The sequence below is a fragment of the Amphiprion ocellaris genome, chromosome 2 (assembly GCF_022539595.1).
Source record: "Amphiprion ocellaris isolate individual 3 ecotype Okinawa chromosome 2, ASM2253959v1, whole genome shotgun sequence".
Taxonomy (NCBI): domain Eukaryota; kingdom Metazoa; phylum Chordata; class Actinopteri; family Pomacentridae; genus Amphiprion; species Amphiprion ocellaris.
In genome coordinates, this window is record NC_072767.1 from 20,204,067 (window position 1) to 20,223,956 (window position 19,890).

Consider the following 19,890-nt stretch of genomic DNA (forward strand, 5'->3'; position numbering starts at 1 on the left):
TTTTGTTCCATTCTGCTAAACCACACTTATAACCATCATTATCTTTAATGATAATTCAGCTTAGTTACAAACTGCCTTTCAAGATTTATAGCTACCATAATCCTTTAATTTACTTCTAAAATGTATTTAATCGGATGTGCTCAGTAGTAATATGCAAAGGCATTGCAGTGATGAGGTTTTTGTTTGAATCTGTGTAGGTGTTTTGATTGTAATGTGTCAACTTTAATTAATCACCTCAATTAAAACTTTATTAGCTCACTGTCAGACATAGCCGCGGGGTTTTATCACACATCATCTATTTCACATTTCTCTTCCTGGTAAACCCAAAGTAAACATGCTGAGCAGTGTACATACACACAGATGCACAGGCTGAGCTTTATGGAGGGCTGTTGTATTGGGTAGTTTTTGCCTGATAAAAAGGCTGAGTGGGGCTGTAAATGCCATTCTCACTGGTCCAACTCTTGTTGTTTCTCTGCTATTCTGCACGTGCTTCGGCTCATCAAGAGGGAGGCAGTGAATCAACTGGCGAGCCTTGACCCTCACATACTGAAAAGTCCATTTGTGACCAGACAGAAACAAGCCCTGGATGTTTCATATGGATTCTTGGCTATATATATTTGTAGCCATGAACAATAAAACACTACGGATACGAACCAGGGACAGAACTTTATAGTTTCATGGAAACACCTGCAACAAAAATGCTAAGTTCACTTGCATTAACAAACCCAAAGCATGCTTCCATCCTGGTTCATAAACACCCTATCATACCTTAATATTGGAGCCCCTTCACTCTGCGTCAGCTGTGCAGGTCTCCCGATCGGCCTAAGCTTCTCATCACCTTCGTAATCTAAAGACCACCATCTCCACCTATAGCGACGCATCCTGCTCCAAGGGTTGATGGACTTGGTGTTCAGTGTGTACAGAGGCCAGTTTTGGGGTCGTCCGTCTAGGTATGCGCAGTCCAGGTCTGCCACAATACCAGCTATACCACTCAGCCTTGTCGAAACACAAGTAATATTTTTATTTAATCAGTGACTTACAGTATTTGGATTCAGTATATTTTTAAAGTTTCAAGGTCAGCACGCTTAAATATTCTGCATTTTCTGAGGCGCTCTTGAACTTAACCTCTCGAATTCTTCCCAGAAACAATTCTTTGTAATGTTGCTGGTGGGTTTTATATTCCTTTGTCTAAACAGTCACTGGGGACAACTGAAGAAACTGGACTCACTCATAGCAACAACAGCATGAAGAGCAGAACGCTATCATGCTTTTCAACATACTGCCAGCTACTTGGAACCACCCAGTAATAACACTGTTACTTTCCCATTGTGAAAGACTTATGAAGGTCTTGTGTATATCAAAATGTTCTTAAGCACTTCATCAATATATCAAGGCCATTCCATACAAAGTGATGACAGGTGCACATTAAGAAGTAGTTGTTAAGTCCAGATGGGCTGCACGTTTTTGTGAAGCAAAACAGCGACTTTCTCATTGCTTCTAAAATACACATCACACTTTGGAAACTACTTTAATTTCACATTGTGGTGTATTTTAATTTAAGGATAAGGAAACATAGCTCGTCCCTCCACCACTTCAGTCATGGCTTGCCTTAATCAATGCAACATTAGAGATATTTTACGTGAACCAAGCACATGCTTCTGCAAGTTTTCCGTCTTTTGCGCTCCCTGCACCTGGTTGTCACAATGGTATGAGGGAAATGAACATACGGTATCGTCTCTTTACAGCATGAAAACACTTTGAGAAAAATGCCCCCGATTCGTTTTTTTTTTTTTTCAGGATCAGGAACTGACCCGGTGTGTTAGAGTCTGGTGATTGTCAGCAGGGGCTGCTCAGTTCAAAGGCTTCATCCTATATAATGATAGGCAGGCAGACAGACGGAGCTAACAGAGCCCATCCAGCAGATGTGGAGTATGACACACTCCAGTGTCTGTGCTGTCTGTCTGCAGCCTGCAGCTATACAACACACACACCGACAGTCCTGCTACATGTGCATACACATCGACATGAAACTGCAGAATTAATAGTGCATCTCTCCGCTTCATCATAAGAAGCTTAAAGCTTCATTGCTCATCTCCCTCTGTCTCCATTTCTAAGTCTTTTCTTCTTCACCTGCTGCAACTCGCCATCAAAGTGCCTAATATAGAAGACCTTGGCTCAGTTTATCCCCCTAAATAGTTTCCTCCACCTTACACATCAGTTTCACGCCTCTCATAAAACAGCTAAGAAGCCAGTGAAATCATTCTGACATTGCAGGACTGTGTGCGTCACTCCAACTGTATCATCAAAGACTTGGATAGAGACGGAGAAATTCCTTCATCTTTGTCCGAAACTGATGATAAACTGTTTTGTACTTTTAAAAACTATGCAGCTGCTTTGATCCAAACTATTCTTGAGTCCACATTTGTCACTGCGGATCCCAAATGAGTGGCCTTTCAGTAGCCTAGCAGCCCATTTCTCAACCTCTGTTTCTCTCTGGCTTTTGGAAAGGAGGGAAAGTTGTTTATGTTAGCATGAACCAGACCTGAGCCCATCATGGCTTCGTTGCTTTGAAAAGGACCCATGTGTATAGAAGAGAGACACTGTGTACAGTGTGCTGAACGCTGGTAGGACAGAATTGGAAAATGGAGATTCCCACAAAGGTATTGAAGCAAAACTTGCATGGGTGTGTCTCTCCTGCATAGAGAAAAGTGAAAAAGACACAAAGAAACAGACAGATGATACTGCAGTTTGGTGAAAAGTTTTGATCCACCAAATGAAGCGCCATGATAACATCAGGGCCCAGTGATATTGCTGTAAACATGTTCCATATGCTCTCACTGTCTCCACATTTGTCTCCTCCTTTTCCCCTTTCTGCCTGTCTCGCTCCATCTTTTTTGATTTCCTTTCTTACTCCTTTTCTCTCTTCCCCCCCACCTCTCTCCTGCTCGCTTGTTGTTTTATTGAGGAATGCTCCGCTGAGGAGAGCATTTGATCTTGCTGCTGCTTTGACCTAAAGATGGAAGGAGTGATGGCGGACGGGTTTAAGGCTGCATGTGTCCCCAATTACACCACTGAGATGGCAGCGTAATTCACCGCTTCACTCAGCGACTGGTGGACGTGAAAGAGACGCCTAATCAAGGCCAGAATACCCGAACCTGCTGCCAATTCTAACACATAGACACTGCACATGCATGGACTGTCTCAGACGCACACAGGCCGGCACATGACAAGAGCCTTCACGCAGCTCACCACATTTGAGGGCTTATATTGCACACATTTTCTCACTCCACCCTTTGTCCTTCCCTCCACAGCAGGATCATAAAGTGGTAAATAGTTGACATGACTTGGATGCCGGTGAAATGCAAACTGGACATTCTTATCAGCAGGGAACCATCCTGGCTTTTAAAAGAACTTCTTCCCTTTTTCTAAATAAATAATCACAAATAAATAATGAACAGTCTTTCGGTATTTTTGCAGTGGGCTAAAGTTTTAAATGTGCTTTCTGTGGTGATATTCCCATGGTATTGCGATGTCAGTGGCAGAAATGTCAGAAAAGTTTCTGATGCCCCAGATAACAATGAAACTTGACATTAAAGGAAGGATTACAGTCAAGAAAAGGAAGTGATGGACTGCAAGGCGCACTTTTCAATGAAATGTATCAGTTGCTCCTGTGAGTAAGACTTTAGAAAGATGGGAGTTAAAGCTCACAAACCTTAGTTAAACAGTAAAAATCTTTTTTTTAACCTTGTTAACATGTCTGTATGTTTCTTTTTATATATATACAGGAGAATATGTTATGAACAAATATGCAATAAACACCACAAGTGAGTATTTCCTCCTTGAAACTGCAGCGTAATAATGACAGTCTCAAAAAAATGGCTTAAGACTATTTGAGGTTTCACACACAAATACCCTGAGGAATTAATCCTGTCAGCTTGAGGATGGGGCTTTCTTTATCATTATGTGCGTTTGTGTTTCTTGCTTGGACATACAAGGCTAAATTAGTCCAAAAATGCAACTTGCCATTTTGTAGCATAGACTAGTTATAGCAAGGGGAGAGCCTTGGATGGAGATATATCTGTACATTTAGAGTAAGCAATAGTGTAGAGTTCCATTAAGGCCAATTTTAAGTCAGAAAATATTATTTTCATGTCAGAAAAAATCTGTATTTGTAACTTTGATATGCAGAGATGGGTTTCGAGGGACTCAATCAGTGACAAGAGGGGAACTTTAAATCACCACCTGTGTCACTTCTTGTAAACTGTGTGCTCCCTTCCCTGACTACTTTTCATTAAAAGGTGCATTTCTTCAGATTTCTTAGCAAGGAATCGTGGAGTGCGATGATTCATCCTAATTATAAGCTGACAAGTAAATTTCTGCTGGATTCAATTAGCTACTCCACACTGTACTTTCCCATCCACACTGCAGAAGTCAGACAAAAGTTAATGTTGTTTTTAATCAAAGCCACAAGTCCAGCTTCAAATGACTGTTCTGGTCAGACAGAATGAGCTCCACTTTCACTCAGGCGATCTTCATCCGTCAGAGGATGCGATTGCCAGCCGTGATCTGCTTTCACGATTAGTATAAATACGTTCAGTACCACTCTGCCACCGCTGAGAGCATAGCGTGCACAAATCCACCACCTTATTCATCAGAAAGCATCACTGAATGTAGAATAAGTCTTGCATGTCAGATGCCAGCTTATCCAGGACGTAACAAGACAAGACAAGTAATGAGTGTGCTGTAAACTTGTAAACTGAGGAAGTGAAAACTGAGCAAAGCGGCAAAGTGTCAGGTTCAAAAGGTTTGGCAAACGTATGGGGAGCAAGGAGCAGAATAAGGTGCCTAGTAAGCCGTGGGATCCTGCACTCAGAGGGATCTAACAGATTTCATCTCTGCAACCTGGGAGATCGGAGCAGGAAATGAGGTAATACAATAGACATCTTTGTGCCTGTAGTGCTCCTTTAACACCTCTTTCCTCTCTGCGCCGCCATCTGCCTATCCTCCTTCCCATCGTCTGGGCTGGAGGGGGATCAGCTATGAGGTGTGTGTTTGAGAGAACAGGGTTTATAGGAGGTGAGGTGAAACTGTGTTTGGAGAAGCGACCTGGGATGTTTTACAAGGTGTGCTTCGTCAGCCCCCGCGCCAGGCCTTTGCTGAAACGAGATGGAAATTACAACAAGCTCTGTACTGGCAGTGGGAGAGTAACTGATCGTCTTTGCTGTGGCAGAGTTTGTCTCTCTCTGGGATTCTGGCTGTCTCCTCTGAATTTTGCCCACTTAAATAAAATCCAGGCTTTGTAAATCCCTCGGCCGTCCCTGCTCCTTCTGATTTTTTAAGGCTTTCTGTGTTCAGTTCCTCTTTGGGTGGAAGTGTTTTTCTAATCAGCCCACAGTTGCAGCCCATAGAAAATTGCATCAAGGTTCCACCCAGTTTGACTGTTTGTTTTGAATTACTCCTTTTAGGCCTTGTGCATCAGGAATTATGCTCCTTATAAATTGTTCTTGATTCAAATTCCAACTTAACAGAAAAGCTTCATTTTATTCTTAGAGAAATTCACTTCTGAAATATCTTCATGCATCTCAACTAGTTAACATTGATTCCACACTGTGTCCACTTAAATGCTTTTTAAGGGTCTTGTAAGTGAAACTACAAGACTAAGCACCCCCCACTTATTCCCTCACATCTAACCGAGTATTTCCTCTCTGTTATTCTCCTCTCAGCTGGCCGGTTGTCTTTTTCCATGTTGCGTTTGCCATCGGTCATCCCTCAGTTCTTTCATCACTCCCTACAAAACCTGTCTGTCTTTTCCTCCTTTTGTTGCTTTTCAGGATTTTTCTCTCCCTCCTCAATGATTCCCAACATGCAGTTGAGAAATCGTCCACGCAATGTTTCCATTCCGTGAGTTTCCCCACATTGTCAAGTTTACCTTATATCATCCCCACAGTTTTCATCACTTATATTTCCCCTTTGCTTTTTCCTACTTTCTTTCCACTTTCACATTTTGTTGTCCCCTTCTTTTTCCAAACGGAGCAGCTCTAGAGCAGGTGTGTCCCCATGCGTCCTTCTCCTCCCTCTGTCTGACATTAGGGATGGGCTGAAGGGGAAGTAGAAACCGGAGAGCCTCTAACACGGACATACTGTCTGCGTCCATCTGGTTCTTAGCTTATTAGTCCAGAAGAGTGCATTTCATCAAACAAGAATCCCTCTTGACAAATCCTTCTTATTAAAACAGCCTTATGGACCCCTGAATCACCTGAAGTCTTCCTGTATCTATTAAAAATCACCTTTTGTATTTTTTTCCCACTGAACACATGTTGATTTAGTTATTTTACTTTTGTGTTACTGTTATGAAGTTTAAATCAAATACTGGATTACGAAGTTACAGTTTGATATCGGAAAAGTGCATAATGGATTAAAAAAGGGAGATATAGTCCAACATTTCCTGTATCGAAGAGAAAACATGAGGAATATTCACTAATGTTTGCAGCATTTTAAGACATCAATGCAAAATATCGGAGCAGGAAATGCTAATTTACAAAAATACCTTCAGTGTCTCTTGCCAAAGACTGTGGCAAAATCATGCTGAAATTTCTACATCTAGGACAAACAGCACTGTTTTAGGGACTGTACGCAACTTTCTGCTTCCTGAAATTACCTTTTGCTGAACAGTTTTATGACCGGTCTGATATAATTGCATGAGCAGAGTTAAATTGGAACGTCATGCAACTCGGCATCAAGCTTTATTTAGCAGCATTTTATACAAATTAGATGAAGTGCAGCTGCGCACATTTCCATCTCTAGAGGCAGGTCAATGTAAGAGTAAAGATGTACAGTTAATCATGCTTTAAATGTATGGAAGACCATAAAATACATACACGCACCAGTGTTGTAATTATATTACATAGGTTGGACAGTTCAGGCTTTTGTTTTCCATTCACTGATGTATATGAAATCTGTTTTTGTGGTCTGGTATGTGGAGATGCAGTTTGCTTTTCTGGCTCGAGATATTCTTTTCTGCAGTCGCGGAAAGTGTTTTGGACTCTTGGTTTGTGTCTCTGGCTTGTTTTCACATCTCTCTTTCAGGACACAGATCTCTCTCGTCCTCTTCCCACCACTCATCATTTTTATTTTTTTCGCTCTCCCCTCCTCCTGCCTTCCTCATTAGCCGGCTACCTTATCGTCTAAACAAGTGGAAGAATGCTGGTGCTTATTTTCGTAACCTGCGACAAGGAGAGGGCTCCTGTAGCGCATCTGTGTGATTGACAGGAAAGCGTGCTGGAAGCGCTCAGAGGTTCTCTGCTTGCCTCAGACTCTCACTGTCGGCAGCCAAGACTCGGTCTCCGATACAGGGCTGGAAAACCCAAGAATAAGAATAACACAGGACGTTTTTACTGGAATGAATATTCTTGCATGCTGGACCTTTTTCTCTCACTTTCATCTCTCTCCGTCTTCATCTCTGCAGTCAGACTTCCTGTGTTCTGCTTGTTCTTTTCATATCTCTGTTTCAGTTTCTCCCTCTGTCCCTGTCGTACTCTGCTCTGGAGTCAGATTTCTTGTGGCTGAGTCTGTCCTAAAGCATCAGCCACTGGAAGCTGACTCAGTCCTCAGTTGATGGAGACATGATGTCTCACACCCAGTTTCCCAGAAGCATCCCAGAATTATTCAGCACAGTTTATCTGTGCAGCCAGAAACCAGCAAACAGTGGCCAGCGTAACTCATTGGGTCAGTCAGTTCAGTTCAGCACAGTAACAGTGAAGAGAAAATTTCAAAAACCGCAGTTAAATGAACAAAGTTCTTGATGGAAAACTTCGGATACAGAACTTCAGAGTTTTTTCACCAATTTTAGCACTGCAGCCTAATATTGTTGGACTTACGATGACTGGTTTAAAACACACACACACACACACACAATTAAAATAAATGCTGCATAAGCACAAATGTCTTATTTGTCAAAATCTGGCCTCTATATTACCCATAATGCAACACTCCCACAGACAGTTTGGACAGATATTCAGAATGCAAACTCCTGAGTCACTCACTGAGCTCACTTTTTTTTTTTTTTACCTCACAGCCATTTTTTTTTCAAAACTTGTACACATCCCTTAAAACTATTTATCAGAATTTCTGCAGCTCCCTGTGGAGCCACAAGAGGTTTTATGTACACAACTTTTTCCACAAATGGTATAGACCTATAAACAGGAGATTTTTATGGGAGATTAGCGGAGTTCCACTTTAAAAAACAGATAATATGATGAATATTTAGTGTTAAGTATATTTCAATATACAAACTGAGAAACACATACATGTGTATTAAATTTCCTGTTTTGGTGTGAATGTTTTTTTCTGTGCAGTGTGTTTGAATTAATTTGTGCTTCAGAGTGAAACAGCACTGACCGTGTCCTGATGGAAGACAGACCGTCGGCAACATTCTGGCTAATACTGCTAATGTTTTCCAAATGACACCACTACTGTGTGACGTTCAGTTTAAATCAAACACTCTTAGCTTTAAATGGTCACGCTCTGCAGTTTATTATTTATAGCGTCTGGCCTAAATGCTGCCGTCTCTCATTGATTTAAACTGCCCTGCCAACACTTTTCAGTCACTATACATCCGAGAGACAAGAAGAAATTCAGTCCGGTGAGTGAGGAAAGGCCAACAGACGTAAAGAATAGTTTTGGAATGGCGCCCAGCTCCACTGTAGTCACATGATGTCTAAATCGGAGTCACATTCGAAATCCAGCAGTATTATCCTGGCGTTCCCAGATTCCATCTGCTGGGGCCTCTCCTTTTGAATTTGTCATCCTCAAGGAATCTGGGAATGCCAGCAATGAACTTCCGGAGTGTGTACGTTTCTCTGGCTGCACCTGAGCCCTCACACACAGGTCTTTACAACACATGCACAGGCAGGCATGTACCATGGCATGTCTCTTATTTACACTGTTGGCACACATGATACACTAGTTACAGAAAAGTCACGTACAAAACGCCAAGCAAGACGACTGTATTCGTGTCCTACAATGACAGCCTGACTGGCTTTGGCTTTAAATCTTACATTCCACTCATGACCCATAAGACACCCCTCAACGTGGCCATAAAACATTAATCTGCAACGTTTTCTCATCATTAAAAGCAGGGCTCTCTCTGCACGATGCACTGAGTTGCACAGTGACACACTAACATGCAGGTGTGATGACTCCATTCACATTCCACGGACAGACGAACAGACAGACGGCTGCTCCTGCAGATTACGTCAAGGTCTCAGGACTCAGTCTATCTGCTTGGAAGCGATCAGGTTTTCGGGAAAGCTGAGTGCGTGCACACACACACACACACACACACACACACACACACACTTGTGGCGGACCTGTCAGGTGAAAACAGATGAGCTGCACAGTAGGTGGTAACATGCTTGTGCACATTCCTCACTAGTCTGCTTACACCGCTGGTAACCGGAGCCGAGGGGAACCTCACCCAAAATGGACTAACCAGGCCTTATAGATCAGCGTGGTTTCCATTGCAGAGCCTCATGGGGACAGCAGGGGCTTCATCAGCCTGTTTAACCCGGCAGGCAAATGGAGTCCTCTGTGCCAAGCAGGGGGAATGCAAGGCTTCTGCAGAGCCATCAACACAGCATGACGTTACTCAAGAGCAAAGTTTCTGTCATGACCAAACAGACAAATGTGTTAGATGGACTGCAGATTAATATAGAGATTCAAAATACAGTTAACTTTTCCATGTGTTGAAGGAGACAAAACCAATAGACTTTTCCGTTCCCAGGCTGCAGTTCTTTCTGTGTCAAGTTTACATGATGTGTGTTTGCAGGGTTTCCTCAGTGTTTTCAGGTTTCCAAACATATTTCAAAAACTGGTAGTAATCTGGTGGTTTGGAAACTCCGTACGTTAGCTGGAGCAGGATGATCTTGAAATTAATGATAATATATTTATAATGTTACTTTGTGCACTATCAGAAAATGCAAACTGCATGGAAAATGACCATGTAAAATTATGTTTATGACAGAAAATGTGACACATTAAAACAAGGACTTCAACTACTCCATGACTATATCTTGATTCAAATTAAATCATATAGAATAAACGGATACATTCAAACTGTTTTTAAAAACAATTTGCTGTTATTGTACAGATTATCCCATTTTTTGATGAATTGCAGATAACTAGTAAAATCCCAGAAAAAAAGTAAAATTCCACATTAACTGTAAAAAGCAGGCCCAAGCTGTAAATGGTATCTACACCAAAAGTCTTTATTTTTTTTTAAACAGTGATTTATTCTTTGACTCTACAGTTGCACTACGTTTTACTGTATTTTCAGCAAAAATTTTATTTCACAAATGTTTGCTGTTATGTGAAAGACAAATTATATATAAAAATTGTAAAATGGTAAATCTATTTTTAACTGCTTTACAAATTTTTGGAATTTTGTCAAATTACACAGTTTTACTGCGGAATATATATAATTATTTTAGAGATATTTGCCATTATTTTCACTTTTTTTAGTTTATTTTTTAAATATAGGATTATCTCACCATTTTGTGTGTTTTCTTTTCAGGAACAAGTGCTGCCAGATTTGTACAGATTCTTTTTTGTTAACGTGGCAAGTTATAAAAAGCAAAAAGAACAGCAGACTGAATCATTGATTCTGGTTGTGATTGGTGTCAGATTGTGAATTTTCCAGTTACCCTGGTAGCCTAGCAGTCAACCCACCATGCTGCAGCTTCCTCAATTTTCTTATGTCCATCTACAATATTACTACGAAATGATAATACCAAAATTGTATCTGGGTGTCGAGCCATTTGCATGTCATACTTATCATGTCGTAGAGGTGACTCGATTGTTGAGTGGTAATTGCGTTGAGTGGTGCATATCACATGCACTGAAATGTCCTCGCATTGACTCCCAGTGGATGAACCTTTTCCTGCATGCCAGTTCCTCTCTCTTCCCTTTCTGTCTTTACTGCCCGCTGTCTAATAATGATATTCATGTGATCATTTTATGATTCTGTGGCCTTCCAGTGCAACAGAAGCCACCGCAGACTTCCAGTGGGCATAGCTTATGCTGCGTGATTTGTCAAAATGGTGCTTGAGATGTAAACCATAACAAGAAAATTCCCATTGATGTTCATAGACAGTCTTGCCATCCTCAGTGAGGTCAGAGTTCAGGATCTCCAGCAGGCTGTGAGGATTCGGTGTCTTTCTTCATGACGTCACATTGCGGCCCTTTCAGCCATGCTTGCTGCACCGAGGACTGAGGAATGCTGCATGGTGACAGTTGTCAGCGTGGGTCTTGCGCCCTTTGGAGGATTCTTCTCAGCACTTGGTGACCTTCAGCTTCTTTGTGGCGAGCTCAGGTTTCCTCTGAAGTTGCTCGGCAGGACTTGAACAAGCCTCTGAGGTGGTTGGGAGTCCAGATTTGATGTTTTGTATACATTCAAATGAATGTTGATCACCGTTTGGTGTGAAAAGCTACAGCCTGGAGACAAAATGAGCACATCAAGCCAAATTCTCCCAATGGTGTTCTGTTGAGTTGAGATCTGGTGAGTTGAGTTGGTGATAACATATGATTCTCATTATTTTAATAACAAGACCTCTCTCATCAGGATAGAAATGTTTCATTATAGTATAGACAATCGCTCAGGACAACTTCATATTGATTTGCAGTCACAATTCATTTTCAGGGGACAAATGGATCCAAAACATGTCATGTTTCTTAATGTTAAAGATACAGTTTTCCAACATTTTGACTGGACAAGCCTCACTCTCTTCTCTGGCTTTACTTTCTTCCTCAAAATGCTTCAATATGTGAATAATCTGTGTCAGAGTTTTGAGTTCTGTGCAGTTGTCTCCTTCATCATTAGTTTTTAAAGGGCCAACAACATATGTATTGTCGTCAGGTCAGTTAGTAAGTTGCAGGACAGCGTTCCAAAGCATGTAGCATGAGTTCACCTATTTTCCCTGCTCGGTTTTGTGTGATTCTTGGAGAAGCAATTGTGTTTTTTGTTTTTCATGTTAGAGCAAATGTCTCTTGTAACTTGAGCTCTTTCTTTCTCTTGTTTTCTGTTATTCTGATCCAAAAATGGTCGTGCCATGCAGCCTCCTGTCATCTACCGTACGCACTCCGCTCTCTCACCGTCTCACCCATAGCCCTCCAGCCTCCCCTCCTCTCTCTTTACCTCTCTTCCTCTCTCATCCATTTGTGGGCTTATAAGGTTACAAAGCAGGAGTGTGTGTGAGTTAGTATGTGTTCTGTGGTCCATGATGTGCTGAACTGGGCCTGCTCTTATTCCTCTGTACGCATCGCTTGATCCTGGGAACAAACCCCTGCACACAAGCATGCAGGTGCACATATACAAGCACACACACACACACACACACACACACACACACACACACACACAGGTTCGCATAACTGTTGTTTTTCTAGGTCAACTGTCTTTTCACCCTCGTCTCCCTTTAAATTTGACTCAGGTTTATTGCAATTATGGTCATAATTAGGCATTATTTCCATTTGTAGTAAGAAATCGTGAACTTATTGAGTTGACAAGACAGAAGAAAACAATAACATGATTCCACCAGCTGTCAAATATTATGTGCATCCCCTGTTGAGGTCCTGCTCCAGATTTTTTTCTACCGTACAGTGTGTAGTTATGCCTGTAGATGGGCAGTGAAAAATTTTCAGTGGCATTGCACGTATGTTCACCTTCCATCTCTCACATCCCAGTAAAGATCGTCTTAGAAAATGTGGCTTGTTTATATCATTTGAGATCATCCAACTGTTTGCATGTCGTCAACTGCTGGAATTTATTACAGTGACGTTGCCATGCAAGGGCTCTGGTGAATATAAACTTACGTAATATAAACTTAACAGTCAAAAGGATGGCCAAAACTACAAAAATAAGCAATAATTTGAGATAAACCAGGATTTATCTGTAACCTCTCTGCTTATTTTCTGTCTCTTCATTCTTTCTGATTAGTATCTTTAAAGATGTGCATGTCTGACCATCTTAACAGTTTCTTCCATCTGACACAGTGATGTTTTATAAGGTCTTCAGCCAACATAAACCTGCACTCTGCTCAGTGGGACAGAAGCCCACTTCTTAAAAAGCAGTTTTTACGAGTGCCTTCACTGAGAGTTTATTTAGAAGTTTCTCTTTATTTTCTCCCTTGCTGTCATCTCTTTTTTTTGCACTCTCACATTTTCCAAGTCGTCCTCCCTCCATTTATCTCTAATTCCTCTGTAGTCCTCCCCAACTTTTCCTCTTTTCCTCACTCTTTACCACTCTTTTTTCTCTTCCTCGTGGCATAAAAAACTCTTCTTTCGCCATGACTGTAAATTTCCACTCGTTTTCCAATCTGAGCATAATTGCACTAATAATTAATTAAGGCAGCTTGAGCCCTATATGGTTCTTAAACTGATTTTATATGCAGGCAGCACAGGGACATTAGCTTCTTGATTCACTCTTGTCGTTGTCTGCACAGTTGAGGGGAGTAGATGTTAGGATAAAAGTTTTAACTACTTCCTTTAGGTAAGTATACAGGAGGGAGATGAGGCGAAATGGTAGCCTGTTGGGGAATTCAGAGCATTTTCTCAGTAGAAGCATCTCCTTTTATAAGATGAAGAAAGAAAGTAAGTGAGCACTCAGAGGAACAATGATAGAAACTTGTTGGATGTAAACCGAGAGCTGATGAAGACAAATTGGAGAAACAAATTATTATCATTCCTCAATTTTCCACATTTACACGTGTGTCTTTCATCTCTTTAAGGCAGAAATATGACAATTGCGCTGTGAAAATGGTGGGTTTGCCGTTCTTCCAGATAACCTCTGAGTTAGGTCAGTTTTCCAGCTAATAGGGATGGAAGAGGACCTTGGGAGAGGCTCTAATAACAGAGCGGGAAAGCTCATACATCAGTCTCACTCACCACACCAACCACCCTGGCTCCAAACACAGCCCCCCAGACCATATAAATGCATATTAGTTGATATGCACAACCGCTCAAATTGAACATTTCTGATCTGGTTCAGCATCACCCTCTGAGATTCCCTCTGTCTCGCTTTCTTCTTAGCCTTTTCTTTCCTTTTCCTCATTCCCAAGCCTTCAAGTTTGAAGCCGTGCACTAATTCCTATATGCTGCTGTCACAGTAAAGTCACACCAAATTCTGAGGGCTTTATAGGGGTTAAGCTCGTGTCCCTGCGTGATTTTTATCATCGTAAGCCAAATACAGCTGGATGGGGATCAGAGGCAGCTCTCATGGAACTTTCTGTGTGGAGATTTGATGTCTGGACTTCTCACCGGCAACTTCATTTTAACCGTTTACTGTAAATTCTGCTGCTAGCCAGGACACTGAGCTACAAATGAAAGAAAAGGTTCCAAATCTTTCAGTCTTATTATAAACGATTCCATGCCAGCCAAGAAGGTAAAGTGATACTATAATCAAGGTTGTGAGGCTTCCAGATTTCTGATGGGTGTTCACTGCCGTGCCAAAATGGCCTCTGAAGTTTCAGCTTATCACCACTGACATGGTATGGAAATATGTTCACAGTATTTTCCAGGTTATACTGCTTGTCTTTGAAAGTATTTAAAGGGATTTTACAGTAAAATTCTGATTTAACAGTTTAGGGAATTGTCATTGTAATAAAAATTAATGGGCAGAGATGGTATCAAATAGATCTAGAAAGCTGATTTTAAAGGTATAAGAAATCATTTGAAGTATATTAATGCCAGAATTCCTGTGGTGGTGAACAGCATAGGCGATAGATGGCCCAGAATGCTTGGTGAACTCACATACCCACATTAAATTCATGTAAATTTATAGTTTTTGTTTTTGTTTGTTTCTGGCAGTTTCTGAGATATCATCTGCTCCTGTCGCATTTTTACTCACTGTGTACTTATTTTTGACTGCAATATTAAGTCCTGCACCCTTTAGAAACAGCCCAACTTTAGATGTAGACAGAACTTAAAAATCTATATTTTTGCAGTGTAACAAAGTTATGCTATAAATAATATTTTTTTAAAAACATTTCTCTATTATTATTTATTTTAGAAAAATTTAAATCCTATGGAATCAACATGTGTAACATTTTTTTTCAAATGCCTTTAGGTGTTATCAGTACTGGGGAAAAATAGTGACCTAATATTGCCAACTGACTCATTCACCTGAAAACTACAGTCCTACTAATTTCTAATCTGTCCCCTAAATAGTTAAAACCATTGGAAACTTAAACTTATGGGGAAAGCTAAAGGGAAACAGTCTGGTCAGTTTGAGATTGTGGAAAGACTTGGCCTGAGTAGGAGTGAATTTTCCAAACTAAGAAACGCATATCATTTCTTCCTTCATTTTTCAAAGTTTAAGCTCAGCATTTGTATCTTTTCCTTTATTCATATCAACACACACAAGGACTCCCGTAATATAGAAATCCAGTTAACATCAGAATCAGGATCATGATCTAATCTTCAACCAGACCCGAAACTGCAGCAACTACTGATCTAAACAGACACCGGTTCTGTGAATGTTCCTATTTTTAGGCTCTCATTAACAAAATGGGCTTAATACAGTCACTTCTCTCTGCTGCTGAGAAACATTAGAAAGCTAATCTCAAAATTACCGTGCAATTCATCCCAGATATTTCAGATGATTGTCTGAATGAAAGAGAACAGATGTGACCTAAATAGAGGAGAGATACAGTGGAAGAGAGGGGGAGGAAAAGAACAAAATGAGTGGAAAACAGTTGTCTTATCTTCAAATGTAATGTCAGTAAAATCACTGTGTGCCATTATTTGTTCTTCAACAATGTTATAAACTTAAACTTTTCCTGAAATGAATATTATTTTCTCATAAATACGTGATTGCACCTTATCCATATTGTTTGTATAAACTTCATTGTGGTACAGCTTCCATTCTTTCCTCTACTTACTATTCCCATGTCCAGCCTCCTCTATTGAACTCTCACCTGGCTGCACTTGGTTGGCTTTGTGTTAGAGAAGCTAGTGAGCTGCAACGTCGCATCTCCTCTGTCCTTTGTGAACCACAGAGCTCCGGGTTTCTTAGAGTCTATCAGCACAGAAAACAAAGTGAATTCAGACTCACCTTGGGGCCCAGACTCGCTATAAAACGCTGTCATGTTAGGAGCTTCCTAGAACAAACCAGCAAGTCCTTTTGTGAGGGGTAGGAGCATGTGAAACTACAAAACAACTCACTTTATTAAGAGGATGAAATAATGAACACACACTTGCAGTCGTTTTATTCTATATCCTCCCTCTGGTTTTGCTACATATCTGTTACCATAAGTCATAAAGCTGCCGGCCTGTAGTTGTGAGCCTGTTGCCAAGCCTCCAGACTCCCTCACCAACAGGTGCAGAGGCCCAAAGCGCTGCTCATTAACACAGTTCTTTTCACAAGCACCACCACGTAGTCGTTACCATCCTGACGCCGCACGTGTGAAACAACACATTATCACCCCATTAGTATGGCCCTGTGTCAGGCTCCTGGTCCTGTTTGACTGCACACTTTCTCTCTCCTCGCGCTGCCTGACTGTCACCCTGCACACCACACACACACACACACACACACACACACACACACACACACAAACACACACACACACACACAACAAGAAGGTTCCCAAGTTGTCAGTTCGAGAATATTTGCCCAGTCTGTGAAGTTATTATTCATTTTAGTGTATGAAACAAGTAGAAACTCACTATGTGTGCGATGAGGTTTGCAGGCTAATCTCCATGTACAGCTGTGTCAGTGCACATGCTTGCATATTTGCATGTATTTGTGACTGCAGAGTTCTTGCCCTTAGTTGGCAGGCAGCCATTTGCTCATTCATCATGTTAAGCTATCCCAGCCTGCAACAAAACACACACACACACACACACACACACACACACACACACACACACACACACACACACACACACACACACACACACACACACACACACACACACACACACTGTTGTAGCTTCTTGTAACTGTAGGACAATGTGTGTGACTTGAGTGTTGGTCAGCTCTCTGGTACCTTGAGAATCAGCAAAGAGAAAACTGTTCCTGATGTTCCTTGTCAGTCCTACATGTTCGTTTTTTGTTTTTTTTAATTTGTTGGGAATCACCTACATCCTGCAGCGGTGCACACACTGAAGCACATTTTTTTGCCTCCTCTTGCCTGTAATGAAAAGCAGAGGGCAGCTCTGTCATCAGCTGGTAATAACAGAGCATTAAGTCCACATGGGCCGTTGATAGGCTCCCTGTTATACATTCAAACCTTTGATCTGCACTGGCGATTGTACAGGTCTATCTCCACTGTTGTTTTGCATCTCAGAATGTGTATATCTGCTTGTATGCACTATTTTACATTTCTGCAACATTAGCTATTTCCCTTGTTATTTGACTTTAATGTGAAGGTGTAGCCTTTCTGATTTTGTTGATTCACATAAAGGGGCATCCCATTGGCCCAGAAGTTCTGTGTTGCTGTTTTAAGTCACCCCCTGTTCACATTTAACTACTCAACTCTGATTGGATGGCTATTTTCTTGTGTTGTCACTATACTGGCACTAGACAAAGTATCTCATTTCCCAAAGGATGTTTCCCCACACTGTTTTTCTCATTAAAGTCCCCCAAAACAGTGTAACTAATGAAAGTTCACCTCACCTGCTGACCTTCACCTGTTTTTATGCCCAGCAGTCAGAATCATACTAATAGTCTCCTCCATTTCCTCTGTTCACAGGGTCTGAGTTTCCCCAAGACCCCAGCGTGCTGGCGGCCACTTCATGGAACAGCTCTAGTGATGGTAAATGCACACACGTAAACACAAACACGCCAAAAAGCTGGTATCGGCACCACATCCTTTACAAACCTCCATCCAGCAAAACTGCTCTGAACATCTGTTACAGGCGACGTAATGAGGATGTGTTCAGAGTGCAAATTAACACATGCAGTGCTGAACTGTAACCCCACATGTGTTGCTGGAATTACATTCAATGAAGCGTTAAGAATTTCACATCCTCTGAGTGATCACCTTCAGCAACCCAGACAACACCCATTGTCCCAGTGTAGGCCACTACCGAGGATAACTGATAGAACGAATAACACATCGATCTACTCGGCATGTGGGAATATAGCCACAGGTGCATTGCATTTCTTTAATTTCCACTGACCTACTTTCACTTCTTTCATAAGCAAAAGTTACCAGTGGAGCCTCGGGATGTGCTGCAGCGTTTTACTACGTCTTTTCTCACTTTTTGCATTATTTTCATCAGAGTGTCTGAGTGGTGACTTCTCAATCAATCTATCAAAAATTTATTTGTAGAGCACTTTCCAACAACATAGAAGAAGACCAAAGTGCTTTCCAGACAGAATAATAAACAAAACAATGCAGTTTTTGATTACTATAAAACCATAAAACCCATAAAAACACAAAAGTAAGAAAAGCATAAAACAATAAAAACCATAAAACAGTCCTAAGATTTGAAAGCACGTCTAAATAAATAGGTTTTCAATCTAGACTTAAAAAGCTGCAGGTTGGTAATAACGTGGAGTTCCAGTGGGAGTGCGTTCCAGAGTCTTGGGGCGGCTACAGCAAAGCATCGATCACCGCACTGCTTATACCGGGACCTGGGCACGTCCAGCACCATCTGCGTGGATGACCGGAGGGCTCTACTGGGGCGGTGGATGCTTAAAAGCTCCGATATGTATAAAGGAGCTAGGCCATGAAGGGCTTTAAAAACAAATGTTAAAATTTTAAACTCAATACGATGATGGACCGGGAGCCAATGGAGGGCGGAGAGGATGGGGGTGATGTGAGTGTGTCTGGATGTGCGGGTTAACAGATGGGCAGCTGCATTCTGAACCAGTTGTAGTCGATGGAGTGACGATTGTGTGACACCAAAATAGTGGGGTGACACCCAGATTTCATCATCTTGTTCAGTTTTCCTTATTTAGCTAGATATCTTATTCTATTTTTTTTAGCAATATACGGAAGTCTAAATTGTGTTTGGGTGAAGTGGTTGTTTTCAGATGTGATGCAGGGGCAGATCACAGGACAGAGATTATTAGAGAGCTCTGTTAGCTGTTCTATCCCAGGATAGAAACTTTAAGACGTCCTTCCATTCAAGATGTCCTCTGTTCTGTTTCAGATCAAAATTTCCTTTATTACCCATAAGGCCTTCTGAAAGAGCCAATAGAACTTCTTACTTTTGTTTTTATTGAACTTTATCCGACTGTTTGTTGTGCAGGAAGTGATTTTTGCAAACATTTCTGTGAGTGTTGGTAGGTCATTAGTGAAATTCGAACATATTTTGCTAATATATGGCCAAGCAGCACCCTTAAGGTAAAGATTTACATGGATCAGCCACAACATAACCACCGCAAGGACACTCTCTAATGGCAGCAGCCTCCCCCAGAAGGGCACTGCCAAACTACAAGAACTGCTTAGGAACTGCTTGTGGAACACAGTCAAGAGTTGAAGGTGTTGACCGGTCCTCCAAATTTCCCAAAACCCTATTTGATCGAGCATCAATGGGATGGCCCCAGGACTAGCCTGATCAACAAACACCACCTTGCAACCTACAGAACTCAAAGGATCCATTGCCAATGTCCTGGTGCCAGACACTGCAGGACACCACCAGAGCTCTGATGTCCATGTCCCAACGTTACCAGCACACAGGTGACCTACACAACATTAGGCAGGTGGTTCTAATGTTGTGGCTGTACTTGATTTTGACCAACACATACATATAGACGCATACTTGCCTACTTTTGAAGTCTATCTTGACTTCAGTCATTCAGCCCGACGTCATGTACATGGTTGCCAGTTTGTGTTTCAGACTGGGTTGACCATTTGTTTATTTATTCCCAACCTGTCAGCAGCA

The 19,890-nt window shown here is 41.4% G+C and overlaps 1 protein-coding gene across 1 annotated transcript in view; it reads left to right on the plus strand.

Annotated features, from left to right (window-relative positions):
- ror1 (receptor tyrosine kinase-like orphan receptor 1) overlaps window positions 1–19,890 on the plus strand; it is a 147,544-nt gene that overhangs the window by 79,421 nt on the left and 48,233 nt on the right. The window contains exon 2 of the mRNA XM_023280538.3: window positions 17,748–17,810. Coding sequence (XP_023136306.2) covers window positions 17,748–17,810 — 63 coding nt within the window. The remainder of the gene's footprint in view (window positions 1–17,747; window positions 17,811–19,890) is intronic.